This window comes from Lynx rufus, unplaced genomic scaffold (genome assembly GCF_022079265.1).
Source record: "Lynx rufus isolate CCGP_SWC_20201006 ecotype Redwood Valley unplaced genomic scaffold, mLynRuf1.p SCAF_13, whole genome shotgun sequence".
In the NCBI taxonomy this organism is placed as follows: domain Eukaryota; kingdom Metazoa; phylum Chordata; class Mammalia; order Carnivora; family Felidae; genus Lynx; species Lynx rufus.
Genome location: NW_025814827.1, coordinates 53,032,876 through 53,056,391, shown reverse-complemented (window position 1 = coordinate 53,056,391; position 23,516 = coordinate 53,032,876). Strand labels below are relative to the sequence as shown.

Below are 23,516 nucleotides of genomic sequence, written 5' to 3'. Positions count from 1 at the left end.
CATATGAATTTAAGTCCCTCAATGGCATGCAGTTTGTTTACAAATTCACTTCTAACCCTGATTTCAATAGTTCTTTGGCTTAATATTATATTAATTTGTTTTGTCATATTATATAGAAAATCTTCAGATACATTTTAGAAGACAGTGAGCTATGTATGAGTTAAACTGGAAACAAGGAAAAAAAGTCACTTTTTTCAACTGTCTTCCCACCAGAGCTCTATTCAAGTGTATCTACCTAAACACTCAGGTGGGGTTTTTTTTGTTGTTTTTTTTTTTTTGTCAATAATAGCTTTCAGTATTTGGAAAGGTAGTATTTATTCACAAAACTCATACATGAAGGATGTTTTAGACTTCTTAAAAATATTTTAGTGCAATTAGAATCTTTCTTGACTAATATAACGTGCATACACATTTGCACCTATATGTGTGTTGTTAAAGTAACCATAAAGATAAAGTAGGGTTTTCATATAGATTTCTGTAAAGAACTAAATTAAAATTTGGGCTGTATTTCTCAATGACTTGCTTCTTCAGTTAAGAGTGTCTCGTAACAGTGAAGCTATACATGCTTACAGGCACATGGACTTTTCGAAACATCTCAGCACCCTTGTGTGCGTCCATCAGTGCAATGTCCTGGGGTGTGGAGACAATCACAGCACCTAACCATTGAAAAACAAAGCAAAGAGAAAGCAAGATGATGCCATCATTTAATGCTTTATGAAAAGACTGCTTCTAAAATTACGTTGCTTACAGGCTAACGGAGTCTACTACATTAAATAGGTAACCTGTATAAATTTTACATACTTGCACAGGAAAGATGAAGAAATATCTTCTTCGCTCTTGCCTATTTTTGACTACTCACTTTTAAAATAACAACTGACTGGGGGGTGCCAGGGTGGCTCAGTTGATTGAGCATTCGACACTTGATTTTGGCTCAGGTCATGATCCCAGGATCATGGGATCAAGTCCCACGCTGGGCTCTGTGCTAAGTGTAAAGCCTGCTTAAGATTCTCCCTCTCTCTCTTTCTCTCTCTCTCTCTCTCTCTCTCTCTCCCTCTGCCCCTCTCCCATGCTCGCACTTTCTCTAAAATAAACAAAAAACAAACAAACAAAAAACCCCAAATGACCAGTGATTCAAGATCACAGCTATACCATCAGAACTTTCTTTCCATTCAGACAATGTGCTAGTTAGAAGATGCACAAGGTAGGACCTACTTTAAAGAAGCTAATAGTCTACTTGGAAAACCAAAAAATTAAGGATTATAACACAATGTACTAAGCACTGTAACAGAGATATGCTTCCTCGATATTAAGGAATTATAAAGGAGAAATAAAGGAAAGATAACCAATTCAATCTAGGGGTCAGGATAGCGAAAAAGCAGAAGGTAAGGAGAAGCAGTAGGGGAAAGGTTTCAGAAAGAGATGACTCCCAAGCTGAGTCCTAAAAGTTTGTATTACAGAAAACTCACTAGTATGGAATGCACTGTGAAGAATAGTTTGGTAGGGGTAAAACTAGGGGCTGTGGTAGAAATTGAGATGCAAAATAGTGGTGGCCTAAATGAAGGTAGCACTGAAAGTAGGTGCAGATAGAGGCTTTCCTGGGTCTCTATTATTACCCCGAAGAAACCGGATAGTTCTATGGTATAGTGTTTTTAGAGAAAGTGCAATGTAATTTTGTCTTTAAGTGGAAACACCAGAGGCCTGGTTATGATTTGCAGTTTGTAATTTCTTAAATTTTGTAGGTTCTTCTAGATAGTAACCTGAAAAATAATTAACATAAACATATTCTACATTACCTGGATGACCATCATGTTATAACTAAATACATACTGACATGACCTTTCAGAACCACAAACCACCAAGTTGGCACCAAGGGGTTAGTAGTTCATCACAACTAATGAAAACAGAGGTAGAATCAACAATAAATAATGGACTATACCAAATGAAGGTCAAATGGTACAACAAAGTATTGTCTGAAGGGACATTTTGAAGAAGTCAAAATAAAGACAAGTGGCAGGGAACCAAGTTATCACAAAGCACATGGCAATACAGGCATATCAAAGTCAAAAGAACTATGCTAGAGGAGTTAGCTACAAATTCATCTTGCAATCAATATTTTCATTCCAGCAAGAAAGAAAAAAGAAAAACACTTCCTCTTTTAAATTAATGTCTTTAATTTGAATTTTATTGATCTTTAAAGTTTTGCTTATATTTAACCTATAATATTTTTTAGTTTTGCTTATATTTAACCTATAATATTTTTTATTTAAAAAATTATATAAGCACTACGAGCTTAAGGAATTTATATTTATACTATATTTATACTTTGTTAAGTAGTCATATAATAAAAATAAGTCAATATGGGGTATGGGGCAGATTATTTTACCTTTAGAAGGAGGGCTTATTCATTATTCAAGTTTGAAAAACACTAGCTTTGGAAACAAAATTAGAATTCAAATTTTTATTCAATAGCCAACTTCCTTTGTAACTAGGGTAGTAACAATCTGAGATTTAGTTTCCTCATCTACAAAATGGCACAGTAATACTAGGTCACAGGATGAAATAATTAAACTCATGTACCTAAGATGCCTGACATGATGTCTGGACAGAGGGTAAACATTCAGTAAAAGGAAGCTGCCGTTGTTGTTGCTTATAGTATCACCATTCTTATCTATATTACTGCTGTTAATAAAATGTCTTAGATGTTGCTGGGAAGGTCATTTTTATATATGCCATAAGGCAGCTCATCCTGCTTTTCAAATTGCTCCATGGATTACTACATCCTTCTATTTTTATTTGCTCTACCCAAGGAACCAAAAACTAGTCGAGCATTCTGTTTCTTGTCTTTCAAAGATTGACGGAAATCACACCTCCGTAGAAATTATATTCTAACTCGATAGATCCAATATACATCCACAATTTGCCACCTGCTAGGTCCTGTTATAAATCTATTTCATTGCTTTTTCATATCCAGGCATTTAGAAGAAATCTGATTCTAGTACTGTCCCTATCTATTGTGTGACTGACCTTTGGCAAGTAACTCAGCATCACTCTAGGTCTCAGTTTCCTTAGCTGTAAAATTAATGCAAGAACTAGATAGTCTCCAAGGTCTCAGCTACCTCTGATTAAATGTTTTAGCATTTCCTCTTAACTAAAGTTTCCGAAACCACTCCTGTTCAATCTGACTGCTCAATAAACCTATTTAAGTAAATGTGAAATGCTATCCTCCTCAAAGAATAATGGCCCCTCAATCTCAGAGCCATTCTCTTCACATGTAAATAAAAACTCCTTGGCTATTTCCTACAAATTCTCTCTTAATTATATACCAGTATATAGGGGGCTTACTATTGCATTAGCCCTAAAAAGTACTTTTAACTTTCACATAATATAATCATTTTATTATTTTAAATTTTTTTTTTCAACGTTTATTTATTTTTGGGACAGAGAGAGACAGAGCATGAACGGGCGAGGGGCAGAGAGAGAGGGAGACACAGAATCGGAAACAGGCTCCAGGCTCTGAGCCATCAGCCCAGAGCCCGACGCGGGGCTCGAACTCACGGACCGCGAGATCGTGACCTGGCTGAAGTCGGACGCTTAACCGACTGCGCCACCCAGGCGCCCCTATCATTTTATTATTTTAAATAGCCTTTGTCTACTATTTGTATTACCACTATACAATATAATTTCATGGGTAGTTACAATTTTTTTTTCATTTTCTATCAAACAAAACTGGTACAATACCTTGCACAAAACAGTCACTTAATGAAAAATAGGTCATTTAAACAATTTTCCTGTATTTTCAAATCATCTATCCTAGACTAATGCTGCATGAACTCTTAGTTGGTAACTCCTTGAACCAGGAGTCAAGAGCTCTGGATTCCAGTGGTGTTTACTATGTTTTTGTAACTATATATCCTTGAATAGCTCACTAAATCTCAATACATCTCAATAAACTCTTCTGTAAAATACACCTATTTCCATTGTTCTTATTTAACTTAAAGTTATGTTCCACTAAAAAAAAAAAAAGAATGTAAAAGTGTTATAAAAATGTTTGGTGGCATTATTTTGACAGCTATAAGATCCTACAGAGAAGGATTAAAGTGCCTTGGTTTTCTCTGTACTTGACCCTAACACAGTATCACAAATAAGCATCCACACCATCTGAGTTCCTTTGTAATCTAAATAGTACCATTCATACATCAATTAATAACTTTTTGACAAGGATAATGATCATCTTCTATGTCCCATAAAATGCTTACAAAACATAAACATTCCATTGGAACTACCAGCCACGTTTATAAAAGAGGGTTTGGGGGGCGCCTGGGTGGCGCAGTCGGTTAAGCGTCCGACTTCAGCCAGGTCACGATCTCGCGGTCCGTGAGTTCGAGCCCCGCGTCGGGCTCTGGGCTGATGGCTCAGAGCCTGGAGCCTGTTTCCGATTCTGTGTCTCCCTCTCTCTCTGCCCCTCTTTGCGTTCATGCTCTGTCTCTCTCTGTCCCAAAAATAAATAAACGTTGAAAAAAAAAAAAAAAAAGAGGGTTTGGTGTAAGAGTTTTTTTGATGATGTACTTGTTCTTAAATAACTAAGTCCTTAATCACAATGCAATCAGTCTTTAGGACACTGCTGACAGAAAAATTTTCTAGCCTTCTTCAAAGAATACAAAAAATAACTGGCTCACACATAAATAGATGTGTGCCATTCTTGGGGTGCCTGGCTGGCTCAGTTGGAGGAGCATGTGACTCTTGATTTCAGGGTTGTGAGTTCCAGCCTTACGCTGGGTGTAGAGATTGCTTACTTACTCACATGCATACATAAAGATCACTACTTCTTTTGCTATACAAAATTTTAATATAGTAAAATTAAACTTAATCATTATTAATCAATCTGTGCATCACAACCTAGATTTTTAAATTTTAAAGGAATTATATTAATTTTTTTCATGTTGTCTCTTTTTTTAAACATGGTCTTCAAACCTGATATTACATTTTATCTTTATGATTCTTGAATGCCTAGCTAATAAATTTTCATTTTTCTCAGGGCTCTTGGAACATGAATCAATATGAACTAGCCCAAATTTTTTTCCCTTTAATACCTTCACTGATGATGTCATTTCACTCTTCTGACGGAGGGTTTGTGCTCCCTGTACTGACCACGAGCAAGGTCAGCAGCAACAAAGAGAATGTTCAGTTTGCAATAAATGGAATTACTGTCCGGGGGAAAAATATAGTATAATAAAACCTTTCTCAAGAATTCCATGAAGAATTTTCTATCCATTTCCTAGAGTAAATATCCAAGTCCAAACAATTAAATAATATTTTTAAATGCTATATTCCAAGTTACAATCTTTTTTTTTTCTTTAACGTTTATTTTTGAGAGACAGACAGCAAGCAGGGGAGGGACAAAGAGAGAGGGAGACACAGAATTGGAAGCAGGCTCCAAGCTCTGAGCAGTCAGCACAGAGCCCAACATGGGGCTTGAACTCATGAACCGTGAGATCATGACCTGAGCCGAAGTCAGATGCTTAACCAACTGACCCACCCAGGCACCCGTGAGTTACAATCTTTTTAAAAGACTTTTTAACACCTGAGATTTACTATAAAAGATGGTTTGACAGATTCTGGCAAATATGTAAACATCCTAAACAATAATTATTTAGAGTATTGTTTTAATTGCTAATTCTCTTGACTATCAAGAGGAAAATCTAGAACTGCCTATCTGAATTTGGGTCAGAGTTCAGAGTAGTTAAACATTTAAAACTCATTATTCTAGTTGTTAGGCTGATCATAATTACACTAGTGTGGAACTAGTCAACTGTGCCATTATATGTCTCAGGGCATAAATTATATCTAATTCCCATGCTTTATTGAGAACTTCAGTGTTGAAATCTAATATGTACAACAAAAAACTGCTCATAATTATATTTAGATAAGTAATTCCATACCTTACAACTCTGTTGAGTACATCAATATAAAGTCAACTAAGACTTAAAAGAACAAATTAACTGCTATTATTTTTTTGTTAATTTTTTTAATTAAGTTTATTTTGAGAGAGAGAGAGAGAGTATGTGCATGTGCAAGGGGAAGGGGCAGAGAGAGAGAGAGGCAGAGGGACAGAATTCTAAGCAGGCTTTATACTGTCAGCAGAGTCCCATGTGGGGCTCCAACTCACAAACTGCAAGATCATGACCTGAGCCGAAATCAAGAGTCAGACGCTTAACTGACTGAGCCACCTAGGCACCCCCTAACTGCTACTCTTAATGTTCACAGTAATCTAATATTTACTGCTCTGATTCTCCTAGATTTATTTAAAGACACTTGTAGTAAAAGAAAATAATCATTCAAGTTCTGCTAGCTTAACATAAATAATACCAAATATATCACTGTTTATTAACTACAACATAGATTCGCTTTAGCATTTTTAACCACCCCCCATCTTTCTTCTCTGCAACCCCCAAATTTTCTTAATTATAAAAATTATTTGGGGGGTGCCTGGGTGGCTCAGTTCCTTGAAGCTTTGACTCTTGATTTCTGCTCAGGTCATGATCCCAGGGTCATGGGATCAAGCTCCGTGTTGAGCTCTGTGCTGAGCGTGGAGCCTGCTTGGGATTCTCTCTTTCTCCTCCTCTCTCCTCCTCCACTCACACATGCTCGCTCTCTCTGTACCAAAAAAAAAAAAAAAAAAAAAAAAAAATATATATATATATATATATATATATATATTGCTGTAAGATCAACGAATGTCCACTAATATTAGTATCTGATTAAGCAAAACATGATTAAAAGGCAAATCTACCTCAAATGTACCCTCAGACTGTGTTTCAACAGGAAATATAAATAATTCTTTCATTAGTCACTGTTTTGGCCCCTCTGCTCCATTCCAATAGAGAGTTGACTACAGTCACAAAGGGATATGTTTTATTAATTTTAAGATCAATCATGATTTTGCTCACTTCAGAAACAAGTTCTGAGAGGTGCTTGGGTGGCTCAGTTAAGCGTCCGACATCAGCTCAGTCACGATCTTGCGGTTCATGGGTTTGAGCCCCACACCAGGCTCTGTGCTGACAGCTCACAGCCTGGAGCCTGCTTCAGATTCTGTGTCTCCTTCTCTCTCTCTACCCACCCCCCTGTCGCTCTCGCTCTCACTCTCAAAAATAATCATTAAAAAGAAAAGAAATGGATTTTGATACAGGAAATTATGTTAATAGCTGCCAAAAAGAATTATAAAAACACAATAACTAGTGGAAACCACAGTAGTTCAAAATCACTGGTGAGAAAGAGAGTGTGCACTTCGGAACTTTAATAAGAATTCAAGTTCATCAAAGGAATCTGCATGTATGTCTGCTTTTAGGGACAAAGATTGGCTCTTCAATAATGGAATCAACAGGGAATGGGCTTCCAATCATCACATCTTAATGATGTTAATAAAGAATTCACCAGGGCAATCCAGACGGCTGGTCACTAAGGAACCACTCGGGACAAGTGAGATTTTCAGATTTTAAAGAGCTCAAGCTGGAAACAAACAACTCACACTCTTCACTCATGCTCGCTTGCTCTCTTACTCTCTTCCTCCCCTCACTTCTGATGTTTCCAGTAAAATTAAGATAAAATCGTTGCTTTTTTCCAGTCTTGACTCCATCTTTAATGCTTGTCAGTAAACACCTTGGGGAGCCTACAACTACATATACATCTCTACAACTCAGAAAAAAAGCTCTTTTCCTCTTCTGTGAGAGTCTGTTCATGTTGCACTCTTAGATTTAATATTTTGCATTGCAAATTCTGTTAGATACATGTATAGCTTGGCATGTCCATGCCCACAGTGCACCACCACCTCAGGCTTTTTGTTTAATCATGAAGCATATCCCTTTTTATACATATTCTTTCTCTAATACAAATCTACAGAGAAGAATTATTACTCCCCAATTACCCTAACTTTATTTAACCAGGTATATTCGGGAAATAGAGACTAAGACTTTATATGGAAAAGCTTTGTTCCATTTCCAAATACTATTATATTTAAGATGTGAAGATATTCTTTAGACCTAAACTTCAGATTCTGATCAAATTTCTAAAATCTATGATCACGTGCAAAAATTTTTAAATGATAGACTGTGGGGCTTGTAATTTTTCTTACATATAAATGCTTAATGAATTTAAAAGTAGTTTTTAATATGAATCTGACTACCCATTGGTCATTATACTATTCACTGACCTTTAAGACATTAAGGAATTTTAGCTGTTAGGCATATATCATGAAGGAAGTGCCCAGAAATTTCCTTTTGAGGGAGAGACAGCATAAGCAGGGTGAGTGGCAGAGAGAGAACTAGGTAGAATCCCAAGCAGGCTCCACACTGCCAACGCAGAGCCTGACACGGGACTTGAACTCACAAACCATGAGATCCTGACCTAAGCCAAAACCAAGAGTCAGTTACTTAACCAACTGAACCACCAGGCGCCTGAGAAGTGCCCAGGAATTCTTAAACAATGAAACTGAATGAACTACCTTAGAAGCTTCTCTTCCAAACACAAGCTAAATGATCAAGGAATTCCAGCATTAGATAGGTTGGTCGACACAAAGTGATTCTGAAAGTTAATTACGTAAGAATCATTTGAGGAAGGTTTTTTGGGTCTTTCCATGTCATAATTCAGAATTTCTTAATTCTCAAGCTATTTCTTTGAACTGTTAAGTGATACACTGTAACTTCAACTTATATGTTAATGTAAACACAAGAGCCTAAAAAACTGATTTTTTTGAAAATTAGATTGGAAAGTGTAGTTCATAACCAATGATATTATATTTAATTTTATAATTTGATTCCCAATGTAATAGGACTGAGGTTTTGGACTGAGTACTAGGAATGCCCTAAATAATAAAACCCTGGAACACAGTCTTTAACACTTGGCTATAATTTGTATAAAAACAAATTTATTTTGAAAACAATTTTTATAATTTGATAAATAAAACAATAATTCTCTTCTACATCATGCAAGTCTTGACAAATATACATTAATTATAACTCTGCCCAATATTTGCATGGACACATGGAAGAAGTCCAAAATTGATGGTCTCCTTCAAACTTCCATTCTGCAAATTGAAAACATAAATGAAGGTGTAAGATCTCTGACTACTAGAAACAGCCATGACCTCAGTCTTCCACCTTTAAAGTATAAGCATGTTTCTAGCTTTTTGGTTTGAGGTCATCATAAACTGTCAAACTACAGGGGAAGTAAAGCACTAAAATCCAAAATAGCCAAATGTTTTTCCTTGAATTTTCAAGGGTTTTCCAAAGGATTAGTACTGGATATTTAAAGGAGAATTATTTTAAATTTGAAAACAATTAACAAGGGAAAAAACAGTTATTTAAAAAAAAATTAAAGATTTTATTTAGGTTACCTATTCCTTTCAGATGGTAAATACCAGATAAACAAGGAAACTATTTCAAGAGATGGCCTAAGGTAAGTCATTTATGTAACAATAGCAACAATAAGTTTCTGATCCTCCAAACCCCAGTAGGTTTTCATATTATCAAAACTACTGTCCAAATTAGCAACCAAAGAGTGTTATCATAAAAGACATCATTGATTAGACCAAATAAACTGCTGGTAGAGGGCAAAACACTAGTGTGGACTTGTCCAGCTTTTTCTCATGTGTCTTTGATAAGTGAATAGGAGTTCAGTTAGTGTAGCAATTGCCCAATGCCTTTCACAAGCAATAAATGACTTTCACTTTAAACAGTGAGTGAAATATTAAAGTGACTTAATTTAAAATTCCGACCTCATCTCATTTAAATGAGTGAGAGGCAGAAAGGCCTCTGGTCTTCCTTCTATCCATACGGTCCAGACAGAAAGGGCCCTAGACAGGAAGAAAGGGCATCACCTTATTTTTGTCATTTTTAGTCTGCCAGTGTAGCTTCTCTTGAGCTCAAACATAGCATATTATCTAGCTGACTACTCTGCCATATACAGTAACTCCCTCTCTAGGAGGGACCCATATACTAGGACTATTTGGCTGCTTTCTGTGCCACTTCTGCCCTCCCCTGAAAGAAAAAGAAAGGGAACAAAGAAAGGACCATGATGGCTCCCCTCTCAACTTCTCAATCTTTGTCCCTTCTATTATAAAAACTGTTTCCAAAAGTTTCACTCCTACATCAATTTTTAATTAATAAAGTGAAGGGCAACTTTTGTTCATAGCTCTATCCTATCAAAATAAATTCTTCCATCTATTATTCCCCACTATACAAAATGTACTTCTATCATTGCTTATCTACAAATAAATATTCTGTTCATACACTTGATAACAGTAAAATTTTACCTTGTGATAGTATGGATTTTTACTACTTTGTACTACTAGTATCTGTATTGGCCTGCAGACTTTTGGAGGGCACAAATATTTGCTCTGCATTTCATCTCCTGCAAGCCACTAATGCACAATTATAAGGAGGATGACCAAGAGGAGATGGTGTTCTAGTTATTTTGCACTTGCTGCACTTCACTTCTTCCCCTCACGAAGCTCTGCTTCATTCCCCACCCCTCTCTATCCTGATCAGTGCCTGGATAGCTGGTCTCTGTGGACTGTACCACCTGAGTTCCCTTACCCTCTGGCTTCCAATAGGGATCTGCCAGTAGGAGGTACCAGCAGGATATAAGACTCTGAGAGGAAAAAGAGATTGCAGTATTCTTACCTACCTCATGCACTCCCTGCCTTGCAGTAGTTCTGGCCTTGGCTAAGTCCCTCTGTGGCCACAGCAGCCAACAGGCAGACCCTCTTCCATGGCTCCAGCAGTCCCAAGGTACTACCGACACAGTTCATTCCCAGGCCCCATTAGGCAGAGGAACAGCAATAACTTCCTACTGTCACTAGTCCCTGGGTACTTCACCTTCTCTTGCTGGTTTCCTTAATGCTGCCCACACCTCATTACCAGTCCCTTCATTAACTTCATTCTGTTAATTCCTTTTGAGGTATGTCATCTGTTTCCTGTCAGGACCCTGACTAATACAGCTATCATAATAGAAACAACTTATTAAAACTCTCCAGTCTCTTAGAAAATGTGCTTCACATACTTGATGTGAAGCATCCACTCTTCACTTAATTCTAAGAGCTCAAATCAAATTAAGATAGTCTTCATATAGTCATGCAAAGGACTTCAGTTAAAGCAAAGGAGGGGGAAAAAAAGCAAAGGAAGAAAGAAAAAATTAGGTAATATCCATCAGAATTCAAATACTAGCACAGTGCATGTATTTTCAAAATGTTCAAGGCACTTATACTGTTCCTCAAAGAAACATTAATCCTCTTCTATTATGGAAGAGCAGATAAGTGTTCAAAAATTCCTAAGAGCTCATGTCTTAAAAAACCCAGAAGTCAACCCTGGAATGCACCCAACTCAGTGTATGGCAACAATTAATTTACAAGCTAAACAAACAACAAGCAAAACCCCAGCAAACTGTATCACTTAAAAAAGAAAAATAAAAGGAGTAAGAAAAATAAAACCAGCACTGACAACTCTGCCTTTTTCCCATGGCAAGTTCAACAAGAGCAAATCCAAAGACTATAATTGGTTATTTCCCATCCTTTATTCTGTCTCTTTTCCCTCTAGCAATTACTACAACTACTAGGTATTTGTAATGATTCAATAGCTCATGTAAGCTCAAATTTAAATCATTAGCCACTAATACTGCTGTCAACATATTTATTACTGTGTTGGTACACAATACTTTTAACACAAATAAGAGGAGGGCTTTTTTTTCCTTCAAGTTTCTTCTTATAGTGAGCTTGTCATCTATTTGATAGAAAAAACAAACAAAAAAGGGAACTCATACAAAGAATTGCTAATTAGCATTCAGAAAAAGGATCTTTTTGTTTATATAGGTCTGCCTCCATAAATTTTCCAAAAGGATGTCTCTTTCCAAATACAAAACATATCATTTCATTTCATTCTCAAGAATGGCTTAGACATATGCAAAGTTGATACAAAGGCTCTTTCTAATTCACATCTCATCACCACCATCCCACCAAAAAACTCTTTTAAAGCCTTCAAGTAGTTTCTAAAAATATATACATTTAGATAGAACTTCTACATTCTCTAATTTGACCCTTTTAAGTCTGTTGTGTAGGCAGATATTCCATAGGTAAGGATAAAGAGAGAGGCAGTTAGCACCTTACTAAGCATCCCTGGAAGTAAATGAGAGAATTTATTATTGTCTTAGAATGGAGCAATGCTAGTGATTCTCACTACTAATTTAATACAGAGCCTGCATGTAACCAAACAGCAAGTGTCCACATGAGCACTATTTCCCAGATGCCAAAACAAATACTAAAAGGTATCATCTGACCACAAAGCTATCATACATAAAGAGGAAAAAGGACAGCAGAAATAAACCCTTAAAATGAAAGTATGTTTCTCGCAAAAGGAGAGTAAAATAAAATGCATGTTTTTAATAAATACTTTTTAAAACTTATACAAGAAAACACCTGGATAAGAGCAGTTGGGGTGGAGGAGATCACAGGAGTGAGTCAGCAAGATGGTAAGAATGATAAGGAGGTACAAATCTGTTTACATAAACAGTGATAGCTAGTCAAATAGCTTTGTTATTTATTCAATCACTATTAATTGCATAAGCTACTGCTCAAGGTACTGTAAGTCCTATGATGAATAGGAAAAAGTTCTTGCATTCAGGCAGCTTACATCCTATTTGAGAAGATAATACAGATACACAGATAAAACACTCATTCCCCAATTCAACATTTCCTGAGTGGTTACAGGAAGGAACAGAGTTTGGCACTGTGAAAAATACAAAGAAGAATGAAACAAATCCTTAGCCCCCCAGGGAGTAAATGGTCTGTTACAGAAGATAACACAGTTATGCAGGTTATGAATGGAGAACACGAGAAGTGCTACAGAAGTGGTCTAAATGAAATGCTATGTAAATTCCAAAGAGAGAGAAATGATTCCCAACTATGGATAGGAGAAAGATGACAGGGAGTAGACATTTGAAATAAAGGGTATGCAGGATATGGATACCCACTGATTAGAAAGATAGTCTAAATGAGGGTCAAATGTACATAAAGACAGAGCCTTTGTAAGGGAGGAAAGAGGGGGCAGTAACTACATAAGGGTTTTGGGAAGGGATTCCAGATTATGTGAAGGAGTTTGGCAGGAAGGAGAGGGAAGTCAAATCACAGAGGGGCTCAAATGGGAGTCTAAAAGGCTTACATGTTTTATAGGATATAGGACATAAGAAAAGGTAGAACACAGTATCTTAAAAGAGTTCTAAAGTCAAATATAAGAGAAAAGGAAAATTTCGTTCATAATTAGAGAAGAGATAATTCAGTTAGGCCTAGAAAGGCAGATATGAATCTGACAGGCTGTTCCAGATAATATAAACTGATGAAAGCCATGATTCAAGCCACGCCAGCAACTCTCTGGTTTGGTACACTTCCTGGGAGACAGCTCAGATTTGTTACCTATGAAATGATGCTGGCCTGAATTAAACCAAACCTCAGGAACTCATAAGCATTCAATACACACAAGTGTGCATGCACACACACACAGACACATACACACAATCACAATCACATGTATCCTCCCGCCTCCTACCCCAACCCCATTACATCCTTTTGGTAGGATACTTTTACTGCTGGATTTTTTTCGAAGTATAAAATTAAGATATAGTCAGTATAGAAAATCCAGTCTTTTCATTGTTGTTAACTTTAATATTGACATAATAATCCACAGTATGAATGTACTAACAACTGACCGCTACAACTCTTACTGATAGCCAGCATGCCTGGAAACTAGCCAAATGATCTGCCCAAAGATGACAGTGGTCTTTCCAAGAATCATTTGGAGCTCTACTCCTACAGGCCAAAGGAAACTGCTTCTAGACTGTCTCCAGACCTTCCCTGGAATAGACAAGTTAAAGAGGCTCAAAGCAATCTCTCAGGAATTGAAACAGAAACAAAAGTGAACCTAGTAAACACTCATACAAACCGTTGGCTGTATATTTATCATATAGGATTGCACAGGTTTAGGCATATTCATGAACAAATTTATTTTTATCAGAGATCAATGAGAATACAGTAATTTCTACTTAAATGGGTTTGAATAGACTAGAACTAAACTCAGAAAATCAGTGAGTCAAACAGTGTTGGACTTTGTATTAAAAAAGTTTTATGTAGAGGTTGAGAGCCTGGGCTTTACACTTTATCAGAACTGGTGTGAGCCTCAGGTAGGATCCATTAACTGTATGATCTTCGGAAAGCTGCCTAACTCTTCAAATATTTAAGCAAATGAGAAAATATAATACCTATGATAATTAAATATAAACTTAATATATCAAAGACTGTCCTTAAATGGTAGTTTATTAATAACAGGCAATAATCATGGCACCAATTTATACAGAAATCTGTTCTTAAAGAATTACTGCTTTCTATTTACTTTTTAAAAATTTAAATATATACATGCTCATTAAAGAAAATTTAGAAAACACTGATAAACAATAATTTTACTTCCAGTGTTCAGAAATCACTAAATTTATGAATTTTCAAAAGCAGCGTTAATACCTGGCCCTATTTATTTTTAATGGATCAGACTTGGGAAGTAAAAGGTATATTACGTTTCTATAATAGAATTATAAACACCCGAAGTTTCATTTTCTGACTTCTTCCCCTTAGGCCAAGAAAAAGCAAAGCAAATAAGGTACGGTGCTATCTTGAATGCTCTACAATGTATTGTATTTATTCTTTAATGCTTATCTCCAGGGATGCCTGGGTGGCTCAGTCCATTAAGCATCCAACTCTTGAATTCTGCTGAGGTCATGATCTCACAGTTTTGAGTTTGTGCCCTGTGTGAGGTTCCGCAGTGAGTGTGGAGCGTGCTTGGGATTCTCTCTCTCTCCCTCTTTCTCTGCCCCATCCCTGCACTCTCTCTCTCTCTCATAAAATAAATAAATATTTTAAAAATCTCATTTCCATTAAGTTTTACAATTCCCCTCAAATCCATGATCTCTTTGTCCTTTGATCCCCCACAGCAGAGATTTCAGATTTTTCATACATCACTTTTTATACTCTGAAGTGTAGATCTTTTCAGAGTAGACACTTGTTCCCCTGCCCTTCCCCTTGCTCTGTCACCTAGAGCTGGGGCTTCTAACCAGAGAACTGTGAGCCTCCTAAAATGACACATTAAAATAGTGTTTCTGTAGGTACAAATACATCTTCCTGCAGAAAACCCACATATTAATCAAATCTCAAAGGTCTGAGTATCAAAAAAGGTACAGAACTATGCTCTAGGGAAAATGCTTGTGATTTAATAGTCTGTGGATCCTCCACAGGGTTTAGAATCTACCTTTATATGGATAAATATTTGTTGATTTAAAATTTTATTAACAAAGTATAAAGCCAATATTAGATATATCAATATTTATCTATCTTTAAAAATATATTTTCCTTATTCCCTCATCTTAACATAAAAAATACTGTTTCTGAAAGAATGGTGGCTACTAGGGTCTAGGGAGAGGAGGGAATTAATAGCTATTATTTAACAGATACAGAGTTTCAGTTTGGGAAGATGAGAAAGTTCAGTAGTTGGATGGTGGTGATGGTTGCACAACAATATGAATATACTCAATACTACTGAACTATTATGTTTTACCACCACCACAACAAAAAAATACTACTTTTTATTATCATATGATATTAATGACCTACTTATTATAGGGCAGACTCTTCATCAAAGGAAGTGAATAAAGAAATATTACTGGTTAAATTTTAGCATATAAGAAAGAAATCTTCAAAAAAGGGAATCTTAACCTTAATCTACACACTGTTGGTTTTAGAATATAAGCATAAATTCTAAGAGTGATATAATCATAAATCCTGTCCAAAGAGAGACGCTGTTATCTGAGTAAACAAAAGTAAATTTCTTAGGGCTATCAGTTTATCTGTGTGAAGTAAATTAAACTGTTTCAAGGTACCAAGTCCCAGTTCAGGGAACACATGATAATTTCGCCCAAGTGTATCAATATATTATCCACGTGAATGATGTAAGCATTTTGGGAGCATGCAACAGGAATTTCAAGGTGCCGAAAGCACATTTTATTCAATAAATATTTAGCGAGCATTCTTAAGATTTAGAAATATAAAATTCCCAAAACTACTTAAAAAAAGAAAAAGCAGACTATCTAGTATGCTGATTCTGAAAAAGGCACACTCAACTACTTTCCTCTATTACCTCACTTTACTCCCATCTCTTACTTTCTAGCTTGCCTCACTAAAGAAGAAATCTCAGACTCCAATAAAGTTACATATAAATTTAAATATCAAAAATATTCATTTTATTGCCCTTTGGGGCAGCCTTAAAAAATTCATCTTAATGATGCTATATTGATATTTCTGACTAATGTGTATATCTTATAAAAAAATCTAGCTTCTAAAACTTTTGATGATTAAGCATCAGCAGTATTTCTTGGTTATTTATTGCCAATAGATAGCTGATTTGTAATGCCATTTTAAAATTCCATTACTTTCCCAAAGTGCTTATAAATAAGAGAAATTTACAATTATTTCTCCACTGGAATTTAGGAAAATCCTTAGAAACAGATTCAACATAAAAGCTTACAACTGATATTTAAATTCCATATCATAGAAAAGATATCTATTACCAGAATGAAATGTTGTGTAGTTGATGTAAGTTAGTATGTTTATTGCTCTCTTGACTTTAACATCAAATAATTAACTGAATATAAAACTTTCCCATACTCGTATTTACCAAAAAGCCAAATTTCCCTAATGTTCACTTGTATTCAATATTTATTCAATGAATATTTACTGAGTGTCCACCATGTATCAGGCACTATGCTGTCACTGCATGATAGCTGTGAAGCAAACAGCAATGTTCTACCTAAACAATATTTGTTATTGTTTCTAGAACATAGATTTATAACACCACCATGTTTTTGTAAATACATTCATTCTGCTAATATCTTGAAAAACTGAATTTATGAATCTGATCTCTAAAGACAAATTTATAAATGATTGTTTTTTTTTTTTTTTTTTAAATTTTTTTTTTCAACGTTTATTTATTTTTGGGACAGAGAGAGACAGAGCATGAACGGGGGAGGGGCAGAGAGAGAGGGAGACACAGAGTCGGAAGCAGTCTCCAGGCTCTGAGCCATCAGCCCAGAGCCCGACGCGGGGCTCGAACTCACGGACCGCGAGATCGTGACGTGGCTGAAGTCGGACGCTTAACCGACTGCGCCACCCAGGTGCCCCTAAATGATTGTTTTTGAGACATAAAAATGTTTGCCTGTCATGGAGTCTGTTTCTCTGTATGGCAATAGCAAAATACCAAAGACAGCACAAATTAAAGTTTAAGATTACCTGAAATGGGAATATTTTGTGAGACTGATAACTGCACATCTCCAGTTCCGGGTGGCATGTCAACAACTAAATAGTCCAGATGACCCCAATCTACCTAAAAACCAAGATGACACAAATAACATCATTATATAACAACTGCAGTGAATTAGTGATGCAAACAAAAATAAACATATTAACAACAAATCTAAAACAACAGTTTTCACTTAAGCCATTACTAAGTGTAAGGGACTATGCTGAAGGCTAAGGATAAATGAATAAGTAAGGGGTGGCTCATTCCATTAGGTGTCCAACTTTGGCTCAGGTCATGATCTCACAGTTCGTGAGTTAGAGCCCTGCATCCAGCTCTGCACTGACAGCTCAGAGCCTGGAGCCTGCTAAGGATTCTGTGTCTCCCTCTCTCTCTGCCCCTCCCCTTCTTATGTGCTCTCTCTCTCTCTCTCTCTCGTTCTCAAAAATAAATAAACATTTTTAAACAATGAATAAACAAGAGATCAGTTCCTGGGTCTAGCAGGCCCTCTACTAATGATACAGTAAAATTTCCAAATGACCCCTTCTCTCTTGCCCCCCACCCCCAACACATACCTACATACACTAAAGATGAACCCATTCCACAGTAGACTTCTATTCAGGACCAATAATTTATTTTCATTGGGAAAAGCCAATATTTTACCTAGGAAGGCCTTAGTTTTGTAACCTTGGGTTTTTAGATACAGCATTTCCTATGACAGATCCTAATATAATTTTTTAAAGTTTACTATTCCTTCATAAAACACACTAATAATAACCAAAACTTAATCAAAAGAAAAATTTAGAAACAGAACTAGACTTCCAATACTATTAACATTTTGATTATTTCTTTCCAGGCATCTTTCTAAGCATCTACACCTAGAAAATTCAGCTATATTACCAAGTCCTTAAGGCTCAGCCTCAATTTATATAGGCCTTAAGGATTCCATAGGCTCTTTTCACCTTAGATGGCTTCTCCCTCTAAGTCCACAGTACGATCTTCCCATTTGCCTAAGGTGGAAGCATGGAATCATACTTAACTTTTCCCTTTCCCTCACTGGCACTAGTCACTTATTCTGCCTTTTAAAAATCTCTCAAGTGTATTTACTTTTCTCTTAACCTCTTGCCGAGAACCCAATGGAGACAACAATCATCTTTCACTAAACCGTCCCAGTGTCTCTGCTTTGACATTGTCCTTCCAGTCTGTTCCTACACCACTGAAAAATGGTCCATATAAAATGCAAATCTGTTAGTGCCATTTTTTGTTTAAAATTCTTCTATTTCAGGGTATGTGGGTGGCTCAGTTGGTTAAGCATCTTGAGATCGGCTCAGGTCATGATCTTGTGGTCATGAGATCGAGCCCCGCATTGGTTCCTGGGCTGAGTGTGGAGCCTGCTTGGAATTCTTTCTTTCTCTCTGCCCCTCCCCACTCGCATGTGTACACATGCACACATGTGCTCTCTCTCTCTCTCTCAAAATAAATAAGTAAATGTTTTTTTTTTTTAATAAAATCCTTCTACTACTTTGAGGATGAAGTCTGAGCTTAAGCTCCAGAACACTCTACCTAGCCTTCTTCACTTGCTAATTCATCCTCATTCTTCAGACCCCAACTTGAAATTCACTTCCCCTAACTTTCATTAGACATGGTGTTCCTACTATGTATGTCTCCTAAACATCCATTCATTCATTCATTCATTCACTCCTTCAGCCATAGAAGGTTTCAGTCCCTACTACATATTAGGCATTGAGCTAGGTGTTGATGATTAAATGGTACCATGGTTTCTAGGCTGAAAGAATTTATAATATAGGAGACAAATATTAAGCACATAATGAAATAACCTGTGCAAAGGAGAGAGGTTATAGGTTACTGTGAGCAAGTGAAAGATCAACATAGCTAGAAAGAATGAGTAAGGGGAAGGGTAGCATTCATTTACTAGTGTTTCATGATTGGTATCATGAAACTGTAGCTGAGTTAGAATACCTAACACACAGACTAGACACTCAGCAGATGATTAGTGAGTTTTCTTTCAAGGAATGAATGAATGAACACATGAAAAGACTTGAGATTTTTAAAACCTAAATGGCAATCATACTGTGTATATAATCCCGTACCTTGCTTCTTAAAACTTAATAATGTGAAATAAGCCTTTTTCAAATATAAGCATATATTTTTTAAAATTAAGATTTAGGGGCGCCTGGGTAGCTTGGTCGGTTAAGCATCCGACTTCGGCTCAGGTCATGATCTCACGGTCCGTGGGTTCGAGCCCCGCGTCGGGCTCTGGGCTGACAGCTCAGAGCCTGGAGCCTGTTTCAGATTCTGTGTCTCCCTCTCTCTCTGCCCCACCCCTGTTCATGCTCTGTCTCTCTCTGTCTCAAAAATAAATAAACGTTAAAAAAAATTTTAAATTAAGATTTAGATGACACAGGGTCAAATAGATTCATTCATGTATCAACACATATATTCAACACATATTTATTGAGAATTGATTAGGTGCCAGGCACTGTTCCAGGTGATAGGGATGCAGTAGTGGACAAAATAAAGTCCCAGCCATTCCCAGTCACTGTGGAACTAACAGTTTAGTGAGGAAGTCAGGCAGACAAACACATACAAAGACAAATCAGTGGGTAAAAGTGCTATAAAGAAAATAAGTATCTCTTACTATACAAAATTATTTGGTTCCTAATTAAGATATCTAGATCAAACAAGAGATTGTTTTAAAAAATCTCTTCAAGGGGTGCCTGGGTGGCTCAGTTGGTTAAGTATCTGACTCTCAATCTAACGGCTGTGAGTTCAAGCCCCACAATGGGCTCCGTGCTGGGCATGAAGCCTAGTTAAAAAAAATTTTTTTTAATAAAATAAAATAAAAATCTCTTCAATTCCTGAATTTCAGAGAGCAAACAGTAAGAGTTCAGATAGCCAAGGATTTATTAAAGAATTTATTTTAATCTCTTTGGTTCCCAAGCAAATGGTAAAGTATACTTGTAGAGCAGGGAAAAAGAACAGAATGGTGAATGGCACTACTTTAAACTGAGTGAAGTCAGAAAATAACTGAAGCGGTCATCTGAAGGAAACAAAACATTCCAGGCAGAAGCAACAGCAAGTGCAGAAAAGGTTCTAATCAATGGGGATATGCTTGGCAAATTCAAGCAATAGCTAGAAGTCAGTACAGCATTTCTAAAACAGCACCCCCACCCTCACCCATCAATCTCCTTCTCTGACTTTGTCTTCAAAACATTTATCAGTACCTGATATTATATATTATCTTGTCTCTCTGGAATTTTATGATACTTCTCAAACACAAAGTATTTGATACTGATCAAATGACCCATTTTAAAAAGAATGATGAAATGATGAGCATAACAATTCATTTTCAATTTAAGGTTCCTTGGTTTGAAAAATAGTTACCCCAAACTTACCTATGGCCTTCATCTATGAAACTATCTACAGAAAAAATAAAGGATACTTTCCACTGTATATCCTCTTCACTGAAACCCCTAGCACTGGCAGAATGACAAGTCTCTTTGTTTCAGAAAACATCAAATGATTGGTGCCAACAATTTATCATTATTGTTTCCTGGCATTTAAGCATATTTATCACACTGGCTCCAATTTCTTATTTCTTTAAAGAGAACTGCTACTAGGGTTCCAAGGAACTGAAAATACTTCACTGTTAAGACAATTTCAAATGAATCTTAAATTGCATTTAAACTAAAAAATGATTCTGGTCTAGTACCTTGATCACACACAGCAGGCATCCCACAACGGCTGGCTGACTTGAACTGAACTGAACTCAGTTATCTGAGTTCCATTTTTACAGCATTCACTAATACAAACACTGAAATATACTGGCTACCAACAAGTTCCGGTTCTCTTGTAAAAGAGTCACCAAAGCACTGATTTTAGAGTGATGTGGGGATTCTCTAGATTCTACTTAGTGTTTGTTTACTCTTATAAATTGCATGTTACTAAATGTAGGTGGTAAGTACTAGCAAAACATCCAGGTACCTCATTTAGTAAAAACCAGTGGCAGATCCTAATGGAATTTTGTGTGGCTTGCAGCATATACAATTTGGGTGATTCTTTCTAAGAATAAGAATACAAAATTATGAAGGCAAATTTAGGTATAAAAATTCAAAATTTATTTAGAATGTGAAAAGAAATCACCCTAAAATGCTGGAGCTTTAGATATTCAACTTCCTTTCTCTAAGATCTCTTGAATAACATAAATGCTTACACAGAAATGCTTCCCAAATGCAACCTGCTTCCTCTCTCCACCTGGAACATTCTACAGCTCTCAGCATCTCAAGCATGGAATCCAGAGTTTAAACTTCATTAGCCTCATGGTAACCTCACCTTTGGCAAAACCCTCTCAGACTCCAAAATAAAGGGATCTCATCAGGAAAGACTAAATCAGACTAGAGGTAGAATTACCAAGGTAGTTCAGAGATACCCTGTGGATAAAGAGGCAGCACTACAACAGAGAATTCAGCAAGGTAGTTTGAGAGTCAAACATGTGCATTAATTTTGAAGGAGGACATAAACAGCATAATGGGAGGACCAAAAACAATGCCAGTAGCCATAAGGATGGGATGAGATGCATATCAGAGGTAAGATTTCAGACCTGAGTCTGCCGAGAGAGGCTCTGTGAAAGATGTTTCATATAACTTTTATTTCCCTCTAAAGTGTTTGAGATACAGAATTTTGGTATCCAAATATAATGTAGTCACTGAGCTTTTGTTCGAAGCCATTTAAATAACATCAGAACATTGCTTTCTCATCTGTCCTATAAATATATATGTATTTGTAATTGCTATAACATCACCACTTAAGTTACTGCCTTTCTCGTATTGTTCTTTCACTTTGTTTGTTAAGATACCCAACACTTGAAAGTTATGCCACCAGGAATAATTACTAAATCTGTGTTACTTTTATTTCTTTTTTTATGGGCAACCTTAGGAAAGGAAACTATACCCAACTAACACCGACTGGGGTGATTTTAAGCTGATATCGCTTCTCCAAATAATAGTTTCTATTTTATGTTCAAAATGATGCCCAATAATCTGAAAGTAATTCAAAACTGAAATAAGGGCAATCCCCTCTTTTCTGAGGAGATAAAAGTGTATCTTCTGTATGGGCAGATAAAGTAATTTATCTTTTTCAGGGCATTAGTTATGAAGAGGGTGGTGCTATGAACAGGAAAAGAACATGGGCCACTTTCCTCCAGAAGCTGACCAAAGCAGTAGCAATCAGGCCTTACTCTAGGGAACACTGGGAACACAAGTGCAGACAGGCTGAGCTGTAAGTCTGAAAAGAAAGGGCCCATAGTTGCATTCCATTTTGGGCTTCTCAGATAGCTCAAGCAGTTTACCACAGTCAGCCTCGAGGGTGGCAGTTTCCCTCACCATCACTAGACAGGCCACATGTAAGCATTATAGGGTCAACATATGCTGCTCCAAAGCAAAGGGAGAGTGTCCCTGAAATCTTAGGTCTTCTAGCAAGGCCAATATGATCCTGATAAAAAAAACAGCAGCAGGGGTAGACACTGGGCCTTGTGGGAACAGGGAGGAAAATCACTGCCAAGAAAGGGAGGCAAAGCTATAAGCCTGCTGGAGGCAAAGTGGAAGGCAAGAAGAATTAAACTTCTAAGGGCAAGAAAAAGGTGTAACTAAAGAACGGACAGAGAAATCATAAAACAGGGAAATGGAACAAAATCTAGACTGAATAATTTAAAAGTAGGCTGTGTCCAGGCAGCCCATTTATATGGTGCTTGTTCCATAAGCAGTAAGGCCAATCCTTAAAGGAACTTGAGCTGGGCCGGACACTACCTCTTTCCTTCTAGTCTGAGCTTGGTTATTGACTGAAGAGTTGGTTTTGACTCTTATGCCTACTTGACTCATAAATACTAGATCTCAAGGCAGTGTCCCTGTGTCTAATTCTGGCCTTCTATCTGTTGCAACTTCTTTCCTATGGCTAAGTTCTGCCATCTGTCCCTGATTCCCTGGTTCTCCAACTCTAGTTAGGCATAGTCCTAATGTAGCAAACAGAATAGTACTTGTGCTTTGCTTGGAAGCCGACATGAAACCATGCTACTACTAGGATAAAAGATGCAGCTAACCATGTCTCAGGCCCAGAGACAAATTT

The 23,516-nt window shown here is 36.7% G+C and overlaps 1 protein-coding gene across 1 annotated transcript in view; it reads right to left on the bottom strand.

Annotated features, from left to right (window-relative positions):
- NUBPL (NUBP iron-sulfur cluster assembly factor, mitochondrial) overlaps positions 1 to 23,516 on the bottom strand; it is a 223,000-nt gene that overhangs the window by 26,220 nt on the left and 173,264 nt on the right. Inside the window, exons 7-8 of the mRNA XM_047075581.1 lie at positions 17,369 to 17,462; positions 571 to 656 (exon numbers count right to left, since the gene is read on the bottom strand). Coding sequence (XP_046931537.1) covers positions 571 to 656; positions 17,369 to 17,462 — 180 coding nt within the window. The remainder of the gene's footprint in view (positions 1 to 570; positions 657 to 17,368; positions 17,463 to 23,516) is intronic.